This window comes from Cyanistes caeruleus, unplaced genomic scaffold (assembly GCF_971803275.1).
Source record: "Cyanistes caeruleus unplaced genomic scaffold, bCyaCae1.hap1.1 HAP1_SCAFFOLD_125, whole genome shotgun sequence".
Lineage (NCBI taxonomy): Eukaryota > Metazoa > Chordata > Aves > Passeriformes > Paridae > Cyanistes > Cyanistes caeruleus.
In genome coordinates, this window is record NW_028255922.1 from 383,842 (window position 1) to 404,013 (window position 20,172).

At 54.8% G+C, this 20,172-nt stretch overlaps 3 protein-coding genes across 5 annotated transcripts in view; 1 reads left to right on the forward strand and 2 right to left on the reverse strand.

The window, feature by feature from the left end:
- Positions 1 to 5,218, reverse strand: part of LOC147646091 (serine/threonine-protein kinase PAK 1-like) — a 230,347-nt gene extending 225,129 nt beyond the window's left edge. The window contains exons 1-3 of one of the 2 annotated variants that reach the window (XM_086873943.1): positions 1,496 to 5,218; positions 1,002 to 1,039; positions 94 to 598 (exon numbers count right to left, since the gene is read on the reverse strand). In XM_086873943.1, the coding sequence (XP_086730069.1) occupies positions 94 to 598; positions 1,002 to 1,039; positions 1,496 to 2,024 (1,072 nt within the window). In that variant the 5' untranslated portion in view covers positions 2,025 to 5,218. Of the gene's footprint in view, positions 1 to 93; positions 884 to 997; positions 1,040 to 1,495 lie in introns of both variants that reach the window. The other variant, XM_086873944.1, reaches the window with a different exon arrangement.
- LOC147646093 (uncharacterized) overlaps positions 1 to 13,890 on the forward strand; it is a 228,306-nt gene extending 214,416 nt beyond the window's left edge. For both annotated transcript variants that reach the window (XM_086873945.1, XM_086873946.1), the window contains exon 3: positions 12,121 to 13,890. In XM_086873945.1, the coding sequence (XP_086730071.1) occupies positions 12,121 to 12,639 (519 nt within the window). In that variant the 3' untranslated portion in view covers positions 12,640 to 13,890. The remainder of the gene's footprint in view (positions 1 to 12,120) is intronic.
- A 4,825-nt stretch (positions 13,891 to 18,715) lies between these two features.
- Positions 18,716 to 20,172, reverse strand: part of LOC147646096 (serine/threonine-protein kinase PAK 3-like) — an 88,333-nt gene continuing 86,876 nt past the window's right edge. The window contains exon 16 of the transcript XR_015281965.1: positions 18,716 to 18,840. The gene's annotated coding sequence lies outside the window, so the exon portion shown is untranslated. The remainder of the gene's footprint in view (positions 18,841 to 20,172) is intronic.

Genomic DNA, 20,172 nt, shown 5'->3' on the forward strand with positions numbered 1-20,172 from the left:
TGCCATTCAGCTGCAGAGCAACCCTGGGTGCAGCTGATGCTGAGACACACACACAGCACCCTGCTCTGGCACACAGGAACAGAGCAGACGTACTCAGCTGCATCAGGCTCCACTCCCCGCTCCCCTCTGGCTGCAGGGCTGTGCTGCTGTCAGAATGTTCAGCCCAGGATCCTGCAGCACAGGGAGCTTCAGTGTCCTCTTCAGGAGCAGAGGGACGTTCCTCATCCTCTTCCCAAAGCAGTGCAGGTTCCTCATCCTCTTCCCAAAATGCTGCTGGTTCACCCTCCTCTTCCCAAGCCACAGGATGTTCTCTGTCCTCATCCCACACCGGGAGATTGCTGTCATCCTCGTCACACGCCATGGGAGCTTGGCCATGCTCATCCCACACCAGGGGACATCCACCATCCTCGTCCCACACCGGGAGATGTCCACTGTCCTTGTCCCACACCGCGGGAGCCTCGCCGTTGTATTCCCAAACCGCGGGGTGTTCGCCCTCGTCTCCCAGAACAGCGGGAAGTTCACTGCTCTCTTCCTCCTCTTTGGCCTCCTCTTTGCAAGCAGAGGGAGCCAGAGGAGGTGCTGATGCTGCTTTGGTGCCCTGTGGACAGACGGGAGCGTGAGGGACGGGAAGTTCTATCTCAGTTATCACCTTCTTTATCCTCAGCTACACATCCAGCTGCACTAAGCAGAAATAGGGTTCAGAGCTGTTCAAACTAACAATGGGCTAAAGCCGACATTGCCACTTATTGTTGGGAATTCCATATTCCACCATGGCTAAAGCCAGCAAGCAATCTTCTGCCTGCAAAACCAGTCCTGCAGCTCTTCAAAAGCTCTTCAGCAGAAACAGAGAAAACTGCCAGGGATCTCTTTGCTGCTGCTGCTGCTGGAAAGACACTGACAGGAACTTTCCTTCAGCCTCCCAGGCTGGCACTCGGCTGCCACACGCCGAGCTCACAACTTGCTGCACAATTCTGAACACCAAAGCTTCCTTTGCCACTCACCGAAGGAGGAGCTGCTGGGGATCCACGCGTGAGGTGCCCTGCAACGGGAGAGGGAACGTGAACCAGATGTTGTTAGGAAAAAACTGCCTGTGGTGGGAAATGAGCAAGGCAAGCCCGAGAGAGCATTTTGCTTTCACAGCATCCCTCCAGGAGCCACAGGCCCTTCACACAGCAAGCAAGAGAGCAGCACAAAATACTGGGCTGTGTCAGCTCTTGGCTGGAGCAGCAAACGGAGGGAGTTCCAGGCTCCGCTGCCACAGACTCCCCGCTTGAGGGAACAGAACCCCCCCAGGCCTCATTGCAAATGCTGTGCACGCCCCGCTGGCTGCAGACACCCCCTTTTTCAGCTGCAGCTTCTGGCAGGAGCTCTCCCAAACCAACCGTGTCCTCAGGGCAATTTGGTTACAGAGTCAACTCCGTTCCAGTGGAAGAACAGAAAGCACACAGCAAGCCCAAAGCCACAGAGGCTGCACCGAGGGAAAACCTCAACTTACGTGCCAAGTGGGTTAAAAAATACCCCGAATAAGCCACAGAGAACAGAGTGCCAACTGCAGCAACCACTTGCTGCATCATTTTGGCTGCGCTGCACACGTCTGCAGACTGTACCCCTGCAAGCACAGAAGGACACCCGTCAGGGGCTGGGCTGGCTGCTGAGAATGCCTCGGGCAGGAGGATCCTCTGGCAACGAGCAGGCGCCCAGAGCCGCTCTGGACACTGAGGCCTCCGTGTCCCACAGCAACGGGAACACCACGGGGACGTGGCAACGCTCCTGTGACACCACAGCAGCCGCTCACGCAAAAACCGCCTGGAAGCTTCTCCTGTGTCACAAAGGAGCACAAAGAATCCTCCCAGGGCACGGCCTATTGCCCAAAGGATCCAAGAGGAACTCTGAAAATGCAGCAAACAAGGACACCCCATAGCCCAGCCTGAGCACTGAGGAGGAACGAGGACAGCACCAAACCAAAGCAAACACGACCTGTAGTCACTGATACTGCTGAATAAAACCAGCAAGGCTTGTTCCATCTTGAATCTTTGTTCTAGTTCTAAAAACAAGCAAGGTTCTCCACTTTAAATATACAGAAGGCAGAACTGGGGAGGAGGTGGGATTAGGAAGGAGGAGGAGCAGGAGGAGGGAGAAAGGAAAAGGAGGAGCAGGAACAGGAATAGAAGGAGAAGCTGGAGGTTCCAGTGCCCTCTGTGTCCGCAGCACCCCCGGCCACGGGCCCATCGCCCCCATCTCATCCTGCAGGTGAGCAGGGAGGGGGAGCTGGTCCCAAATCTGTCAGGGGGACCCTGAGAGGGTCTTTTTATTGGGGTGTGTTTGGAACTCGCAGATTGAGGAATTGAGCCCCAAATATTGTCTGGCGTCCCTGGGAGGTTTTTTTCTCTGTGTGTGTAGGTTTGGATCTTGCAGGACCCCAAAGCTGAGCCCCTTGGGGGATCTTTGGGGTTCACATGGCCATTGCCCAGTATTGGCTGGGGGAGGACATTGGTCCTGGGGACCCCTGGGAGCGCAGAGGAGAGGAACCCCTGGGACCCCCAGAGTGGGGAGAGCAGAGAGGGGCGATCCCAGAGCTGGGGGATCCTGGCAGCTTGGAGAGGTGGGAGCCTGGAGAGGAGAGACTCCTGGGATCCCTGGGATCTCAAAGCAGAGATCAGGGGAGAAGAGACTCGATGGACCCCCAAAAGCCCCTGGATCATCGCTGAGGAGGACCCCAGAGGAGGGGGAACCCCTGGAGCCCTTGGACCCCCATCATCCCAGGGAACTGAAACCTCTGGAAGCCCAAAAGTGTAAAGACAAGAGATGGGGAACTCCCGGGAGAGTTTTTTTCAGGCTGAATCTTGATATTTTGGAGATTATCATGGACACAAGACTCCTGCTGATCTCTAGACACGGACTTGGGCAGGAGGAGCCTCTACTCCAAGGCACTCCCACTTTGGTTACCCCCAAACCAGGATTTGTCATTTCCAAGCCATGGCCAGATGGAGGAGGAGGAAAATCCCCAGAGATCCTGCATGAGGAGGGGCTGCAAACTCAGCCGAGGGAGCTGCAAGTAGGAAAGATCCCCCCTGGTCCAGGAAGGCATCTGGAGATCCTGCCAGAGCTCAGAGCTGGGGGAGAGAGCTCATGGCAGGGAGAAGCCCCACAAGTGCTTGGAATGTGGGAAGAGCTTCAGCTGGAGCTTCAAGCTGAGGGAACACCAGAGGATCCATCCTGGGGAATGGCTCTGTGAGTCTGGGGAGTGTGGGAAGGGCTTCAAGAACAGGTCCCATCTGATCTGGCACCAGGTGATTCACACTGGGGAGAGCCCCTAGGAGTGTGGGGAGTGTGGGAAGAGGTTCAGGAAGATCTCTGTCCTGATTAACCACCATAGGATCCACACAGGGGAAAAGCCTGGAAAGTGCTTGGAATGTGGGAAGAGCTTCAGTCGCAGCTCCCACCTGATCTGGCACCAGAACATCCACACAGGAGAATGCCCCAGCGAGTGTGAGGAATGTGGGGAGAGCTTCATTGAGATGTCCAATCTGATTTGTCACCAGAAGATACACACAGGGGAAAAGCCCTACACGTGTGGGGAGTGTGGAAAGGGCTTCAGCTGGAGCTGCAACCTCGGGGCACACCGGTGCATCCTGAGTGTGGGAAGAGATTTCCAAGGGGCTCAGGTCTCATTAAACATCAGTGGATTCACACAGAGGAGAGGCCCTTCTGCTTCCCTGACTGTGGGAAGGGCTTCACAAAACTGCACCCTCATCAGGCACCGACACATCCACACTGGGGTGAGGCCCTACGAGTGTCCCCAGTGTGGGAAGAGCTTCTCACAGAGCTCAACCTTGACCAAACAGATCTTCCTGATTCCCTGTGGGCACCTGGATGAACACAGGGGCAGGAATATCCATCAGAACACAGAGCAACAATGGGAATTGCAGATTGACTGCCCCTGGAGATTCACCAGAATGCAGAGATACCCCTGCAGTCCCTGGAGAAGCCCATGCCCGAGCAGGGGAATGCCTGAGATGAGGCTGTGACCCCGGGGGACACCTGTGGACAGAGGGGTCCCTGCTGGAGCCGCCTGTCCTGGAAGGTCTGACCCCGTGGCAGAGTGACCCACGCTGCAGCACTGTGAGGGGGCTGCTCCCCATGGAATGGACTCAGGTTGGAGAAGTTCATGGAGACCTCTCTGGTGGGAGAAATCCCAGAGTGCAGCAGGGGAACGACTCCTGTCCCTGAGCAGCAGGAAAAGCCCTGGGAGATGAACTGACCATGGCTCCATTCCCTGTATCCCTGCACTGCCAGGTTAGGATGCAGAGTTGGAAGGAGGGAGGGGTGGAAGGACGGTGCTTTTAAGGGTCTTCTTATTCTCCTGCTCTGAGCTTATTGGCAATAAATTCAATTCATATTTCCTGTTTTGCCCATGACTCTGTTTAATGAGGAAAGTCCCAGGTCCTTAACTCATGAACCCTTAGTTAAATTTTCTCTCCCTGTGTGGCTGTGGAGGGCAGTGAGAGAGCAGCTGTGGTGGGTGCCTGGACTCGGGCCAGCATCACCCCACAGCAGTGGGACATGTCCTTGTGTGGCCCTGTGCTATGGTGCTACAGGTGCTGTTGCTTTTGTCTCCCTTATGATTTTATCTTTTGCGTTAAATGCTCGTGAAGTGCCCCCGGTGTCCCTCGTATTCCCTCGGCTCCGGTATCCCCGTCCCTTCCCCTGCTCCCCGTCCCACGTTCCATCCCGGCTGGCGGAGCCTTGGAGCTGCCGTGGGGGCCGTGGGGCTGCCCCGGGGGCTGCGCCCCGAGCCGGGGCCCCTTCCCACTGCTCCCAGTGTGCCGATCCAGCCTGGAGCAGCCAGCGAGGGCTTCAGCTGGGACGGCAGAGAGGCGCTGCTGGGGGGTCCCGGTTCACTTCGCTTTGGTTTTGGTAATTTTGGGAGTTTAGTGCAAGAAATCTCTCCTCTCCTCCACTCAACCAAAGGGGCGGGGGGGGTTCCCTTATTTGGGGGAAATCAAAGCGATGCACTGATGCTCCTAATTAGATGTGCATGAGGCTCCAGGGCTTCCCGCTGAGCCGGAGCCACCCAGCAGCCAGGGCTGGGCAAGGCGGGCCGGGAGGTGCGGAGAACTTTGTTTGTGTTGGGAGCTCAATGGCGGCTCGGGCCGGGCCCGTTCCAGGGCTGTTCCTCATCCCCGCCTTTCCCCTCACGCAGCCCGGGGCGGGCCCTGAGAGCGCGGGGCGGGGCTGTGCCGTGTGCAGAGCCCGCCGCTGGCTGCGATTGGCTGCTGCTGCCGTCACTCGTAGCTCTGGCGCGCGCTGATTGGGCAGAGCGGGGACAAGCCCGGCCCCGCTGGCGCCCCCAGGGCGGCCGTGAGGCAGGAGAGCCGCCATTGCCGGAGCGTCTGTGCGGGCCCGGCAGCGGCGGCAGCAGCGGCCGGAGCCCGGTGAGGCGGCGGCGGAGCTCGGAGGCGGCCCCGGCCATCGCAGGTGGGAGCCGCGCTCGGTTCTGCGGGGGCTCGGGGCTCGCTGCGGGCCCGGGAGGGGGCGGCAGGGGGCTGTGGCGGGTGGCTTGTGCCGTGGCCGGCCCGTGTTGGCCCTGGGCTGAGGGCGCTGCGGGAGCGGCTGCCCGCGGTCTCCTTGCCGCTGGGGCCTCGGCAGGAGGCGGTGGCGGAGCAGCGCTGGCTCGTCCCGCTTCGTGTCGGGAGGCCGGAGGTGGCTGCGCTGGGCCCGGGGCCGGGCGGGAAAATTCCCGGCGCCAGAGGTTTGTGTGGCCCAAGGAGCCAGAGGAGTGGTGTGCAAGTGACTTTATTGCTGCCCAAAGGGAGAGGCCATGGGGCATTTGCCGTGCGCTCTCTCCAGGTGTTGGAGGACGCGGCCTCGTTTTTGTCCTGATTTTCCCGGCCGCATGTCCCTGTCCCTTTGCCCAGCACTGGCCGAGGTGCTTGGAAGGTTCAGCCTTCCCGATCCGCCTGCTGCATGTCCTTTTTGTATAACACCCGATATTCCTGGCTCTGTGAAGTGTTTGATCTTCTGGAAGTTCAGGAATGTAGCGGGACTTGGTCTGAGCAGCAGTCCTTGTCAATTAGTAACATTTTCTGAAAATGATGGTTTCTCCCTTTGTTGCCTTATGTACAAGTCCCGGGCCCTATCTCCAAGCAGATTCACTCATTGCCTCTGTTTTTTCTTCCTGGAATCAGCCCAATTCCTCCCGCAGGCAGGAAGCCCCTGGTCCATTGTGCAGGCTTTGTCCCATCAGTGTTAATTTGCATTTCTAAAGCTCCTCTCCTGGCTGCCTGGAACAAAGCTTCTCTTCCAGGGCAGACATCCCGTGACTCACACGTGGCCCCCCACAGATCTGCTATTTTTTTTTTTTTAAACAATATTCTAATAACTGTTTATGTGTTAAAGCACCAACTTTAAAGCTCTTCTAGTTTTCAAAGTGCAGCTTAAAGGGGAACATCAAAAAACTCATACCATCATTTTGTCATGACTAAGAGTCAAGTACAAATATAAAACAAAAATGAGAAAGCAATCAAGTGTTTTCATTCTCCTAGGACTAAAACTGATTCTCACACCACTGGCCCAAACAGAACCGACAATATAGAAGTAAAATTATTACAAAAAATTACTCAAACGGTGTAATCCTTTCACTGAAACTGAGAAAAGCAAAAACTCTTCAACAATGTCTTTAGAAAAATAAGACATTACTTGATTCTGGCCAGAATGTGCAACAGGAATAATTTCATGCACACTTAGGCTGGGTGTGCAGAGAAAATCATTCCATGACACACGAGTTTGACTAGATTTTTCTAAATTTATACACTCTGACACCATAGAAATCCCTTGGTTTATTGTTCATTGGTTTGAAGGTGTGGAGTTGTTAGGATTTGGTTTCCTGTTGCCCCCGGATTTCTGTGCCTGTGATGGGAATTAGGTGGGCACTCTTGGATTTATGCTCAGCCTTTTCCAGACCAGGTGTCTCCAGCTGTGCCTGGGGCAGTGTCTGGGGTAAGATGTTGGTTGATGTTTGCTGCTGGGTGTTGATGTTTTGTTGATGGTCGTTATCTTGGGGGGAATCTTTTGGGCTATTCCCAGTCTGTTGAGATGTTAATTTCATCTCTGATGAGTGGTGGAACATCCCTTAAAAAAAACTCTAAAATTCCTTTCCCCAAGGCAAAGGCAAACCAAGTGTGAGCAGAGAAATAAGATTTGAAGCCATTTTCAAGTTGGTCTATTTCTCCAGCAGCTAATCCCAGGCAGGGCAGAGTGTGAGTGTAATTGAGAGGCAGAGTGGAATTGTCCCGGTGCCTTCCCCAGCAGCTGTGGCGAGGGCAGGCACAGAAAGGCCTGAAGCTGCAAGAGTGAGAGCAAGGATTGTCCCGCAGTGGCTGGAGATGGCAAAGGAGGGTGGCCAGGCCGAGGATTTGAGCAGAGGATCTGTGGGCAGGCGCAGGGGCTTCCCCCGCTGGGGAGCCCTGGCTGCTGCTGCGTTGCCTTCAGTGCAAGCTCAGGGGTGGCCTGTTTAATATTCCCTTGCAATTCAGATTTCTGAGTGTGGAAGAGCCATGGCTGGGGCATCAATCATTTTATTTTTTTCGTTTCGTTAAGTTTTGTTCTCTTTCTTATGTCCACCCCATAACATTGAGGCTATCTGGGGATTAAAAGTTCACACAATGTTCTGGCTAGAAGAGAGAATCCTCAATCCAGCTCCTGCAATTCCCTGTTAATTGTAAGAATTGCTGCAGCTCCTTTTTAGTCCAGGGAAACATTATTTCTGAGATTTCCTGGACCCATTCAGCGTCAATACAAGACAAAGCTTCTGTCAATATAGGTCCCAAATATTTAACTATTTTCTCTACCATTTGCCATTTCTTTTTTTTCAGATACTCAAAGCTGATTTTTAGCCTGAAAATGAAGCCATTTCACAGAGGCTTCCTCTGCCTCTTCTCTTTGTCCTCCTGACTGGATCAAGTCATCCACATCCTGCATTAAGCCAGTCCCTGGGGGTGAGGTCAATTCCTTTGGTATTTCCTGCAAGGCTTGCCCCAATCAGGCCGGTGCTTCCGTGCATCCCTGCAGAAGGACCGTCCATGTCTTGAGCATTTTCCCTTCTACCTCTTGTTGCCAGCCCAAGGCAGAATTGTGTTTGCATCCTCTGGAAGTGGGCAGATCCCCAGAAAGCATCTTTTGCATCAAGTTCTGACTGGCAGCAGTGTGAGGAGGGCACCTGGTTGAGGCTGGTGTAAGGATCTGAGAGTGTGGGGTGCCTCGGTTTCATCATCTCATTTCTTCTTCTTGGGTCCTGCAGCATTCTGTGGATTCCATTGGATTTCTTGTTTGGCAGGATAGGAGCATTCTAGGGAGCCATCCCTGGCTGCCCAAGCCGTGCCTTGAGCAGGACTCCCAGACAGGCTGTGAGCCCTTCCTTCCCTCCCTTGGAACAGGGGATTGCTTTTTGACACCTCTTGTCCTGGTTGCTTCAGGGAAATTTGGAGAGGCTCCATATCTAATTTTGCCAATTTCCCTGGGGCTGCCCACACTTGTGGGTTCACTTCAGCCATGGCTCTGCCAGACATTTGACACAGAGGTACAACAGAACCAGCCTCTGTTTCACCTTTTGCAACATTAATTTGCATTCCCCGTTTAGCCATCAAATCCCTTCCCAGTAAATTACAATCACAACTGTGAGCAAAGAAAAATTCCTGCATTTTAAACCCATCCTCCACATCTGCTAATAGTGGCTGAATAAAAGTCAACCACTCATCTTTCTCACTTAGTGCCTTATTAATTAAAATATACCTTAACAATTTTCCCCCTTAGGTGTGAGGTTCTGAGTGGATGGAGAGGCCCCTGTGTCCATCAGGAAAGGTCTCCTCTGGATCCAGAGCCACCCTGGATGTTCCCAAGGGCTGCAGTGTGGTGGGTCCCTGGTGGAATGGGAGCTGTGCCACCGCTAAGAATGCGTGTCCATCAAGGGCTGGACTTGCTGGTGCTGAGGGTGCTGCTGTCTGTGCTTGCAGTGTCCTTGTGCCCTGCAGCTGGAAGGCTGATTCCTTGCCAGGGGCTGTTTGGGTGGGCTGTGCCCTGGCCAGGAGGGCAATGCCTGTGCCAGGTGCTTGTGGCCGAGGGTGTCCCCTGGGTGCTGGGGCCCCCTTGGGCCCTGGGCTTGATCCCTCAGGGGCTGTAGGAAGTGTGCCATGGCCTTTGCCTTCAGCTTGGCCTTTTGCTCATCCCTTGCTGCATTCAGCTGCTGAGCCTTTGTGAGCAAGTGCTGCAGGGGCTTCTTCTGTCGCTGCTGCAGCCCCCCTCAGTGCCTGTGGGTGCTCATCGTGTGGCAGCTGCTGAGCTTTCTGCAAAACCCTTCCTTTCTCCAGGGACCCAGCAGGAAATGCTTAAAAGATCATGTGGATCCTTGCAGGTCTAATCGCCATTTGTGAGCTGTTCCTTCCTCGTGCTGGCTGTGCTGAGGCTCCCCTCCCCAGCCCGTATCCCCGAGCCGGTCCCTGTCCTGCCGCAGTGTCCAAAGGCGGCCCCCCCGGCGGGCAGGGCCGGCAGCTCCACGGGGCCGGGCAGCGGCCGGGGCGTCCCGCAGCCTCCTGGGGGCCGGGGGCCACTGCCGGCCCTGCCCGGGGGGTGCTGGGCTCAGGCAGCGCCCGGCGCTGAGCCCCGGCTGCCCCACAGCCCCGGCCCGGCCCCACAGCTCCCCACAGGCCCCCAGCCCGTGCTCCCGGTGCCGCAGCTCTGCGCCCGCTCCTGCCGCTCCCAGCTCAGAGAAACCCCCTGAAATCCTCACCTCCTTGTTTTGCTGTCCTGGAAAACTGGGATACAAAGGATCTGAGTAAGCAAGCAAATTTGGAGGATGAGACCCTTCTGAAACACATCCCAATCCTCAGTATTTTTCTCTTCCTCTTTTCCATTATCCTTTTTCTTATCCCATGGATTCCTCCTGCTGCTTCTTGCCTTAAGCACATTCCTACATTCCTGCACACTCCCCTTCAGCCAATCCCTTCCCAACACACCAACACCATCCATCCCCTGTTGTCTAAATCCCTTCTGGACTTCCCTTATTGTCCCCCTTGTGTGTCCATATCCCTAGTTAGCTCTGGGAGAATGTGCAAACAACCTCCACATGCTCCCAAGGGACCCTTGAGAGATATTTTGGGATCCTCATCCCTTTTGCTGGGACCCCATTCTGGCTTTCCCTTTTGTCCCCTTCCTGGGTGCCCTGCCATGTTCACTCCCCAAAGATGCCACTGTAGTCACTGCTGAGATTTTCAGTGCTCTCTCCCTGCCGACTCTTGAGAGTCGCCCTGATCCGTCACTCGTCTGTCTCCTGCTCACTCTCGGGTACCCAATCAATGCCCGGTGCCGCCGCCAGCCGAGGGAGCCGATCCCCCAAACTGGGTGAGGCCCCTTCAGCTGCACTCACTGCCCGCCGGCCCGGACGGTGGAAGGAATTGCGGAGGAGCCCCAAGGTGTGTGGAAAAATTGACATCCCCAGAGGTTTCTGTCCACAAGGAAGACAGAGGAGTCCTGTAACAGTAATTTCATTCATAAAAATAGGGCGAGGCCATGGGACATTTCCCATGGGGTCTCTCCAATTATTGGAGGACACAGCCTCCTTTTCATCCTAATTTTCTTGATCACATCTCCCTCTCCCTTTCCCCATTGGCTGAAGTCCTGGAGAGGCACAGACTTCCCAATGCACCTCCCACATACCCCCTTAATATGTACCTCACTTTTGTATAGCTAAGGATATTGATGGCTGTGTTAAGTCTTTGTTGTTCTTCTGGAAGTTGATGAATTTAGCCGGACCTTGGCTGAACAGCAGTCTGTGTCATCAATTAATAACATTTTGTGCAGCTGATGGCTCCTCCTGTCACTTCCTTATGTCCACGTCCCTGGCCCTATGTGCAATGAGGTTGAGGGGATCAGTTTGTAAAGAGGCTTTGTTGTTGTTCCTTTGCTGGGGTTGCCCCAGCCATGTTTTGGGGCCATCCCCCCTGGAGCAGGGTGTCCCCCCTTGGTGCAGGCGCAGGGCTCAGGCAGGGCTGAGCCAATCAGAGCGCGCGGCGCTGATGACTCATCAGTGTCCAGGCAGAGCCGCAGCTGCCAGCGTTCCCCAGCTGGAGCCCAGCTGCGCCCCTCCCCCCCGGGCCTTGGCGCCCCCCTGGAGGGGAATTTGGGGAGGGGGGAGCGCCAAGGCCGGGCCCCCCCGCGCTGTGGTGGCGGGAGCGGCTGCAGTGCGGAGCGAGTGCGGGCGGAAGCAGCCGAGAGCCCAGCGCTGCCCCAGGCCAAGCTGGCCCAGCTGCATCCGTGTCCCTGCGGTGGGATGCTGTGGGACTGGGGGGGAAGAGGGAGGCGGCAGTGGGTGCTGGGCCTGGGGGCAGGAGGAGAAGGGAAGGAGAAGCAGGGTTGAAGAACAAAACGGTGGAAGGATTCACGTGGGAGGAACAGGTGCAGGAGGAGGAGAAATAGTAGGAGGAAGAGGAGTGGGAGGAAGAGTAGGGCCACAGGAGGAGGTGGGAGAGAAGGAAGAGGAAGCAGGACAACGTTCCATTCTCCCTGTATGTGCAGTTCCAGTAGTGTTGCCCTGGAGGTGACTGGGGAGGGGATCCACGATTTTGATGGGGCTGAATCTTGGTGTTTCTGAACTTTTTTGGGCTAAATATTGGTGCTTTGTTTTTTTGCAGGGGCTGAATCTTTGTATTCTGGAGGGGGTTTTTCCTGAATTTGGTGTTTGGGTAGTTTTTCATCATTGTTTTCTTGTTTGGGCTGAATCTTGGTGCTTTGCTTTGTTACAGACACAGGATGCCCAATGACTTCCTGAGATGAACTTGGTCATGGAGGAACCCCCAGTCCAAGGCTCTCTCCTCTCCTTTTCCTCCTAACCAGGAATTTTCATTCCCAAACTGTGTCCAGATGGAAGAGGAGGAGAAAAAGCCCCAGAGATCCTGCATGAGGAGGGGCTGGAAACCCAGTCCAGGGAGCTGCGAGGAGGAAAGATCCCCCCAGTGCCAGGAACACGGCCAGAGATCCAGCCGGAGCTCAGAGCTGGGGGAGAAGCCCCACAAGTGCTTGGAATGTGGGAAGGGTTTCAGAAAGAGATCCCACCTGATCGAGCACCAGGTGATCCACACTGGTGAAAAGCCCTATGGGTGTGGGGAATGTGGGAAGAGCTTCAGCCAGAGCTCCAGCCTGAGGAATCACCAGAAGATCCACATGAGAGAACAACCCTATGAGTGTGGGAAATGTGGGCAGAGCTTCAGAAATATCTCTGACCTGATGAGACACCAGGTGATCCACACAGGGGAACGGCCCTACACCTGCTTGGAATGTGGGAAGAGCTTTGGGTGGAGCTCCAACCTGAGGAAACACCAGCGCATCCACACTGGGGAGAGACCCTACGAGTGTCCCGAGTGTGGGAAGAGGTTTCGGACCAGCTCCAATGTCCTCAAACATGAGCGGATTCACACAGAGGAGAGGCCCTTCCGCTGCCCCGACTGCAGGAAGGGCTTCAAACGCAACTCCCACCTCATCAGGCACCGGCGCATCCACACTGGGGAGAGGCCCTACGAGTGTCCCCAGTGTGGGAAGAGCTTCTCACGGAGCTCTAACTTGACCCAACACCAACGTAGGCACCAGTAAGGGAAGCCCTGTGAGTGCCCCGAGTGCAGGAAGAGCTTCGTGCGCTGCTCCAGCTCCATCCCCCATGGGAGGATGGGCGTTGGATGATCCCCAGTGACCCCCGTTGGGCAGAGCCCTGGTGATCCGTGGTCCTGGTGATGCGTGTTGGGAAGACACCTGGCTGGGAGGCTCCACGTCTTCCTGGCTCCCTGTGGGCACCTGGATGAAAGCAGGGGAATGAAAATTCAACAGGATACAGAATGACAATGGGAATTGTTGACTTTCAATCCTTGGAACCTTTTGCCTCAGGAGCTGTGTGGGCAGAGAAAAGGGGGTGACACCGGGCTCGGGGGCCCAGAGGGGAGCACAAACGCTCTGGGTGAGGGAGACACGACCCCAGAACCCTCCCTCACCTTCCTGCGCAGGCAGAAGCCAAGCCCCAGTGCCAAGAAGACGAAGCCCAACACTGAGACTCCAATCCCCATCAGCATCTTGCGTTGGGCAGCGTTTGATGGCATCCCTGGGGCATCTGCAGAGGTCAGGACCCCCAAAACCTCTCACAGACACCCCAAGCCCCTCCAAGGACCCTCCCAGTCTCCCCCAGCCTACCCAGGACCCTCTGAAACCTCCTTTGGAGTCACTAATTTTAAACAATTAAGAATTTTAGAAAAATTAGGGGTCTTGGCTAGAGATAGGCCTTGCTGGAACTAGTTAGAGTTAATGATGAAGTGAGAAACAGGATTTGAGATAATGAATCTCGGACTTAGATAAAAAATTACTTTTCATTGTATGTTTGTTCAGCTGTGCTTATAATGAGAAAAGAGAAACTGATAAACGGGTTCAGGAAGATCACAGACCTTACATCAGGAAACCCATTTCCAAGTCACAAGGGAGGAAACTGGAGTTGTACCAAATGTCATTTGTAATGTCAACCATTGTAAAGGTAGAAAGGTGAGAGTGAGGAAGAGCGGTTTTCCTTCATCCCTTGATGAACCCTCCACACCAAAACGACCCCCTCCTCAAATTGGGGAGCCAACCATGCAGGCGTAATGACATTAAAATCATTACCATGAATTCTAATCCGAAGTGGAACATGGGAGGTGCTAGCATTATGCATATGCATTAGTATTAATATGTATTAGTATTCTGGATATTTAAGACTTTTGTAAATAAATAGACACTGGAATCTTTTGTCAACTTGCAGTGCATATTAAGGGGTGACTCCCGCACTCGCCCAGTGCTGTGATTAAACATCCACTTTGTAACTTTAAACTGTTGGAGAGGTTTTTGTCCATTAACAGATTGATGTTGATACCAGATCAATATCGCTATTTTGGTAAATCACTGCCAGGCTCTTCCCAGCCTCCCCAGGACCCAGCAGAGCCCCTCCTGTTCCTCTCAGGATCCCACAGCCCCCTCCCAATTTCTCCCCACTGCCCCTGGACCCCCAAACCCTCTCCCAGTCCCTTCCCAGCCCCACCAGGATTCATCAAGACTCCTCCCAGTCTCTTTCCAGCACAACCAACCTCATCTCAATCCCTGCTTTCCAAACCTCAATCTCCTTCCAGCTCCTCCAGGCTCACTCAGATCTCTCCCAGTGACACCCAGCACCCCCAAACTCCCTCCCAGTGTCCACCAGGACCCCCAGAACCCCATCCCACCCTCCCCAACATCCTTCAAACCCCTTCCCAGCCATCCTAAGCACATCAATCCCTTCCCCAGTTTAAACCAGTCTATCTCAAACTCCCTCCCAGTTCCTCCCAGCACACCCCAATCCCCCTCTGGGCCCCCCCAGTGCCTCCCCCGCTGCCCCCGGCGCTGTGGGGGCCGGGCCGTGCCCCAGTGCCGGCTCAGGGGGTGCTCCAGGCTGCCGTGCTCCACCTGGCAGCTGGAGCTGAGCCCGCATTGCCGGGGGCGGTTTCCAGCAGCACCAGGAGCTGCTGGCTCCAGCCCCCGCTGGGGAGCACGGCAGTGGCCAGCACGTGGCCCGAGAGCTGCTGCTGGCCCTGGGAGCAGCTCAGCTGGATGTGGGCAGGGGAGAAATCCATCAGGGAGCAGAGCAGGCGGCCGGGGCCGGGCTGGGAGCTGGAGGGCACCAGCGAGATGGACACGCTGGGATGGGCACTGGGAGAGAGTGGAGAGGAGTGGTGTGGAAATGGGAGGGACTGGGAATGGACAGGGAGGGACTGGGGTGGCACTGAAAGAGATGAGAGTGGATACTGGGACACTGGAAGTAAGTGTGGAGGTCTGGGAGTAAAGTAGGAATGAACTCGGAGTAGACTGGGAATAGGCTAAAAAGGAGTGGGAGGGACTCTGGGTCCTCAGGGCGGGACTGTGGTGGCACTGGGCGGGACTGTGGTGGCACTGGGCGGGACTGTGGTGGCACTGAGCGGGACTGCGGTGGCACTGGGAGGGACTGTGGTGGCACTGGGCGGGACTGTGGTGGCACTGGGAGGGACTGGGAATGAAGTTCGCTGCACTGGGTGGCCGAGGCCAGCGCGGGGCTCTCGGCTCTGTGGATCTGCCCGGCAACTGATGAGTCATCAGAGAGGCGCGCTCTGATTGGCTGAGGGGCGGCAGATCCACGGAAAGGCGACATGGACAGGCGGGGTCACTGGGAGAGGCTGGGATGGACTGGGAGAGGCTGGGATGGACTGGGAGAGCCACGGGAGCCACTGGGAGGGACAAGGGACCCCGGGGATGGGCACACGGAAGGCTGAGGGCTCTGGGGTGATTCCCAGGGAGGTCTGGAGGGACACGGCCGGGCCCCTCTCTGTGCCCCGCGAGCAGCGGCCCGGACAGAAAAGTTCAGGAGCGGGAGGAGGTGTTTCTCAAGATTGATTTTAATCCTCATTCTCCTGGTCTGATTTGCTCAGTCCTAAGCTCAGTTCATTTCCCCGTGTCGGGCTGTTGTGCCCCTGATGGTGATCCCTGAGTGACCTCTCCCTGCCCTTGTCCCGACCCACGAGGATTTGGATTTGTTTCAGTTCAGTGGAATTCGTGGTGATTTGGGGGGAGCTGGAGCAAAGCAGCTGGAAAGCACAGTGGGCCTGACAGGGACTGAACCAGGGCAGGAGTTGGGGCTGCCTCGAGTGAGCTCTCACAGTGTGAACCTTCATGGGGTCTTTCTAAGGGAATTTTGTTGAAGTTTGACATTCTTTATTAAAAGGCAGAGTCACAAGGGGATCTCTGCTTTCAGCTTGAAATGAGGGGATGGAACGTGGGCACTGGGACTTCTGGATGCTTTTGTTTAGATTTACAGTTTTAATATATTTTTATATATTTTTCATTAATTAAAGGAGTTATTTTGTATATCATTGTTTATTTCTATGGCTTTACTATAAGAATATTTTTGTTTCAATTACCATTTTTTCATTACTTTTCTATCTAATGTTTGACTTCTTTTTTTACTGACTTTGATGTTTTTTTGTTGTTTTTTTTGTGTGCTATTACTCTGTCCTTTTCTGTCCCTGGAGAGATGAACAAGGTTTGTAGGTCTCATGTCTGTATTGAAAGGGTTAATATCTTGCCCAGGCTCATAATCTTCCTAGTGTTCCAAATAAATAGGTACTGTGAGGGATACATATCACAGGTGAGCACCCACTGTACAATCTGCTTTGGATTAAATCCCATCTCCGTCTTCATCAGCTCACAGTCACTGTGACACTATTCCTGCTTGGAAGAAACAGGCTGGGATGGCCCTTTCTGCTTTTGGTCCTTTTATTGGCAAGTGAAATATTCTATTTGAAAACCTTCAAACCCTGGAGTTTCTTTGTATTTCCACCTGAAAATGCTGCCAGCCGAGGTTCCCAAGTGTGTGGTACGTGTTTGTGTGCACAGAGCAAAGGTGTCAGCCTGTGTGCGTGGCCCGGGTGTCTGTCAATGTCCATTGAAGCAGACGGCTGGAAGGGGGCTCTGCCCGCCCTGCGCTGCTCCGGGGCTGGGGCTGGGCTGGCAGAGGCTGCAGAGCGCTCTGAGAGGCACAGCCTCAGCCCCGGCCGCCATCTTGTGCACGGTGGCACAGCCTCAGCCCCGGCCGGCATCTTGTGCACGGTGGCACAGCCTCAGCCCCGGCCGGCATCTTGTGCACGGTGGCACAGCCTCAGCCCCGGCCGCCATCTTGTGCACGGTGGCACAGCCTCAGCCCCGGCCGGCATCTTGTGCACGGTGGCACAGCCTCAGCCCCGGCCGCCATCTTGTGCATGGTGGCACAGCCTCAGCCCCGGCCGCCATCTTGTGCATGGTGGCAGCTCTGAGGGCTGTGCGAGGGACGCTCTTCCCCAGCGCTGTTTCACGTCCTTTCCTTTCCCGGGATGGCATTTGGAAATGTTTCTTCGGCCCTATCAATACACAACTAACTGTCTTACTCACTTCATGCTTAGAAGGTTCTAAGAAGAAAATGAAAAGCATAGTGTGATTACGATGAGCAAAACATAATCAAGAAAACAGTACTCCATAGTGTAGGGCCTACAGAGCAGGGATTTGTTTATTCAATGCCAGGAGTGAGGAGGAAAGCTCAACCACAAACTCACTTGTCCATTCTTTGCACAGGACAAGCTTTTAAACTTTTTTAACTTGATGGGCACATTCTACTTTCCTAAGCTTCATATTTTCTAATTCCGTGATTATGGAAGCCCTTGTAGCAGGGCTCTGCACGAGATAGTTGTCAGCCTCCTGGTGGTTGTTTTGGATGAAGGCTCAGGAGCTACCTGAATTCAAAAGCCCTATTTGTTACACTTCAACACTTCCCTTTTCTGGGAATTCAGCACAAACTTATAGTCAGTAAGTTCTGCAAGTTCTCTTGTTGCGTGAGGCCACATTGTGTCTTTCATTCAGCAATTAATGAAGAAAACACCAATTGCCTACTGAGACCCTTCTGCTCCCTTCCAAATCACTACTCAAGAACAAGCCTCAGGCACATGCCCACAGTCCCTCTCTGCCAGCAGCTCCGAGCTGCATTGCACAGTGCTTGCTGTGCCCCAGAGAGCACCAAGCAGGCTGGCCTGGTGCCCCTGAATATTTCTGCAAAGCCCTCTGCATTTCACACCTTTGCTGTGGCTCAGTGCAGAGCTCCAGGATTGCAGGCGCTTGGTCCCAGAGCTGTGTGAGGCACTGGCTCGTGCAGATGTGCCCTGACTTGCTGTCAGTGCCTCACGCTGGCCTCGGTTCCCCTGGCAGAAATGCCGTGCCTGAAGGACACTGCCCTGTGCTGGAGCCTGCGGAGCAGCCCGGCTCCCTCCCCCTGTGCCCAGAGTGCTGCACACACTGCTGACCATTGCCAGGAGTTCCAGGGCAGGCGGCAGAAGAGCAGCAATGGTCAGGCAGGGCAGCAGCCCTGGGCTGCTCTTTGCCTTTCTCTCGTCCTGTGCAGACTCCAGACAGCCCATGGCACCAGTGTGTGCTGTGCCCAGCACGGCGCCGCTTCCCCTCAGGAGCAGCCAGCTGCCAGCTTGGCTCTGAGAGCGGAGGATTTGCCTGGTGCCAGCAAGAGGCAGCCAGGGCCAGGCTGCTGCCTCTTGCAGCTCCAAGGGCCTCCTTCCAGCCTGCCTGTGCCGAGGCTCAGGCTTCTCCGGGCTCTGCCAGGGCTCTGCTGGGGCTCCAGCCTAGCCAAGGCCGGGCCCGCTCTCACCTCACAGTCGCTGACAGCTCTGCACCACAGGAGACCTTGCACAGCACCCTCACTGCTCTTTCTGCTTTCTCTCTTCAGCCAGACTCTCCTCCAGCCAAAGAAATTTCTCTTAGGAATACAAATTCAAGTGGCAGGAACCCAAATACTCTCGAGTCACATCTGCACAACCTGCATCTGCACAGGATGTTTGCGTTGCACCGCTCCTCCTTTGGTTTTTCCTGCAAATGCCATTGCTGTTTCTGCCTCAAATAAAAATGTCACAGCATTCTGGCAAAACTTGTCCAGTTGGCCATATTCCAAAGGCAGTGTGGTCTGGGGAGGATGAATGAAGAGGAGCCTTCCCCCCTTTACAAACTGTACCAAAGAAGCCATCAATGTCCCTTTCCACCTCTAAGAAAAAACTGACAATTCAGGAGGAAATGTTGAGCTTTCTCACAGGGTCAGAAGGAGAGAAATGTTCCAAAGGAGTTGAGATTTTAGAAATTTTATTTAAAATCCTACTCTACAATCCTACACTACAAACCTACACTACCATCCTGCACTACAATCCTACTCTATAATCCTACTCTACAATCCTACTCTGCAATCCTACTCTATAATCCTACTCTAAGTTGGTCATGGAGAAGACAGTTCTAAATTAATTGTTGCATTCCTGCCTCCTCCTTCCACTTTTTCACTGCAACGATGAGAGGTGCCAGGCTGGACCCAGGCATGGCCGATGTTATAAATTGATGCTGCAGAAAGGAAAAGAAAACAACAGAAAGTATGATTTTCCAAGCTAAGAGCTTCAAAGGCAGGGGAATACTTTTTAAATGAAAAGGGGATTGAGTCAGAGTAGGTCAGGAGCATGGGGCAAGAGTGGCACAGGTTGCCCCAAGAGCTGGTAGGAGGCCCATCCCTGGAAATATCTGAGGTGTGAGTATCCTGATCTCTTGAAAGATGTCCCTGCTCATTGCAGGACACAGACTAGATGACCTTTCCATGTCCCTGTGTGTTAGTTTGAGATGAATTGACATTTAGGGAAAGAAATAAGAAACCCCGCACGGAAGTGATTTCTTTGAGAGAAGCTGCTGGGAGCTTCCTCTGTGCCTGAGACAGGCCAGTGGCTGGCTAGTTCTGAGAACTGACAACATTTTGCACCATTTAGAAATGAGATGCGCCTCTGTGATGATGCACATTTTGAAAACCACCATCCCGGGCACTGGCCCTCTTTGCTTCCGGAGCCCGAAGGTAACGGAGCTCTGGTGAGGCCGGCCCTGCTCGCCCACGGCCTGTGCTCCTGGGGGAGGCCGGGCCAGAGCCCAGCGGCTCCCGGGCGGGGGATGGAGGCTGCGGGACCCCGGCCCCAGGCTGGGCCAGGCCACGGCTGCTGACATCTTGCCCACACTAAACCCTCTCCCCGGCGTGCAGCGACGGCTCCAGGCCGAGCCTCCCCTCCCAGCGGCTCCCGGGCAGAGAGAGGGGCCCAGCACAGCCTGAAATCCAACACCGTGACTGCCATGACCTGGGTGAGATTGAACCCTTTCACTGCACAGGTGAGACCTTTCTTATTCTTGTGGGCCTGCTAATAAAATTTGTTATTCCTTTGAAGTTTGAAGCCTGTTTTGCCCTTCTCCGAATCCAGAGCTCCCAGCAAGAAATGAGTAAGTGCCCTGGTGATTTTAGCCAGCGCTAAAACCCAGCACTCCCTGCCAGCCCAGCCCAGTCTAGGATTGCTCCCCACTGTCAGCTGAACAGCACCAAGGTTGGAAGAGAGGAGGATGGGGGCTCATCTGATGCCTTGGATTTCAGTGGAGGAGGAGCCCATCCCTGGGACGCTGTTTCACCTGCAGCCCTTTTGGCATTTTACCTGCAGCAGCTCCTTGGCAGACCAGCGCTGCGCCTCGCCTTTCTGCAGGCAGCAGCTCAGGAAGTCACGCAGCAAA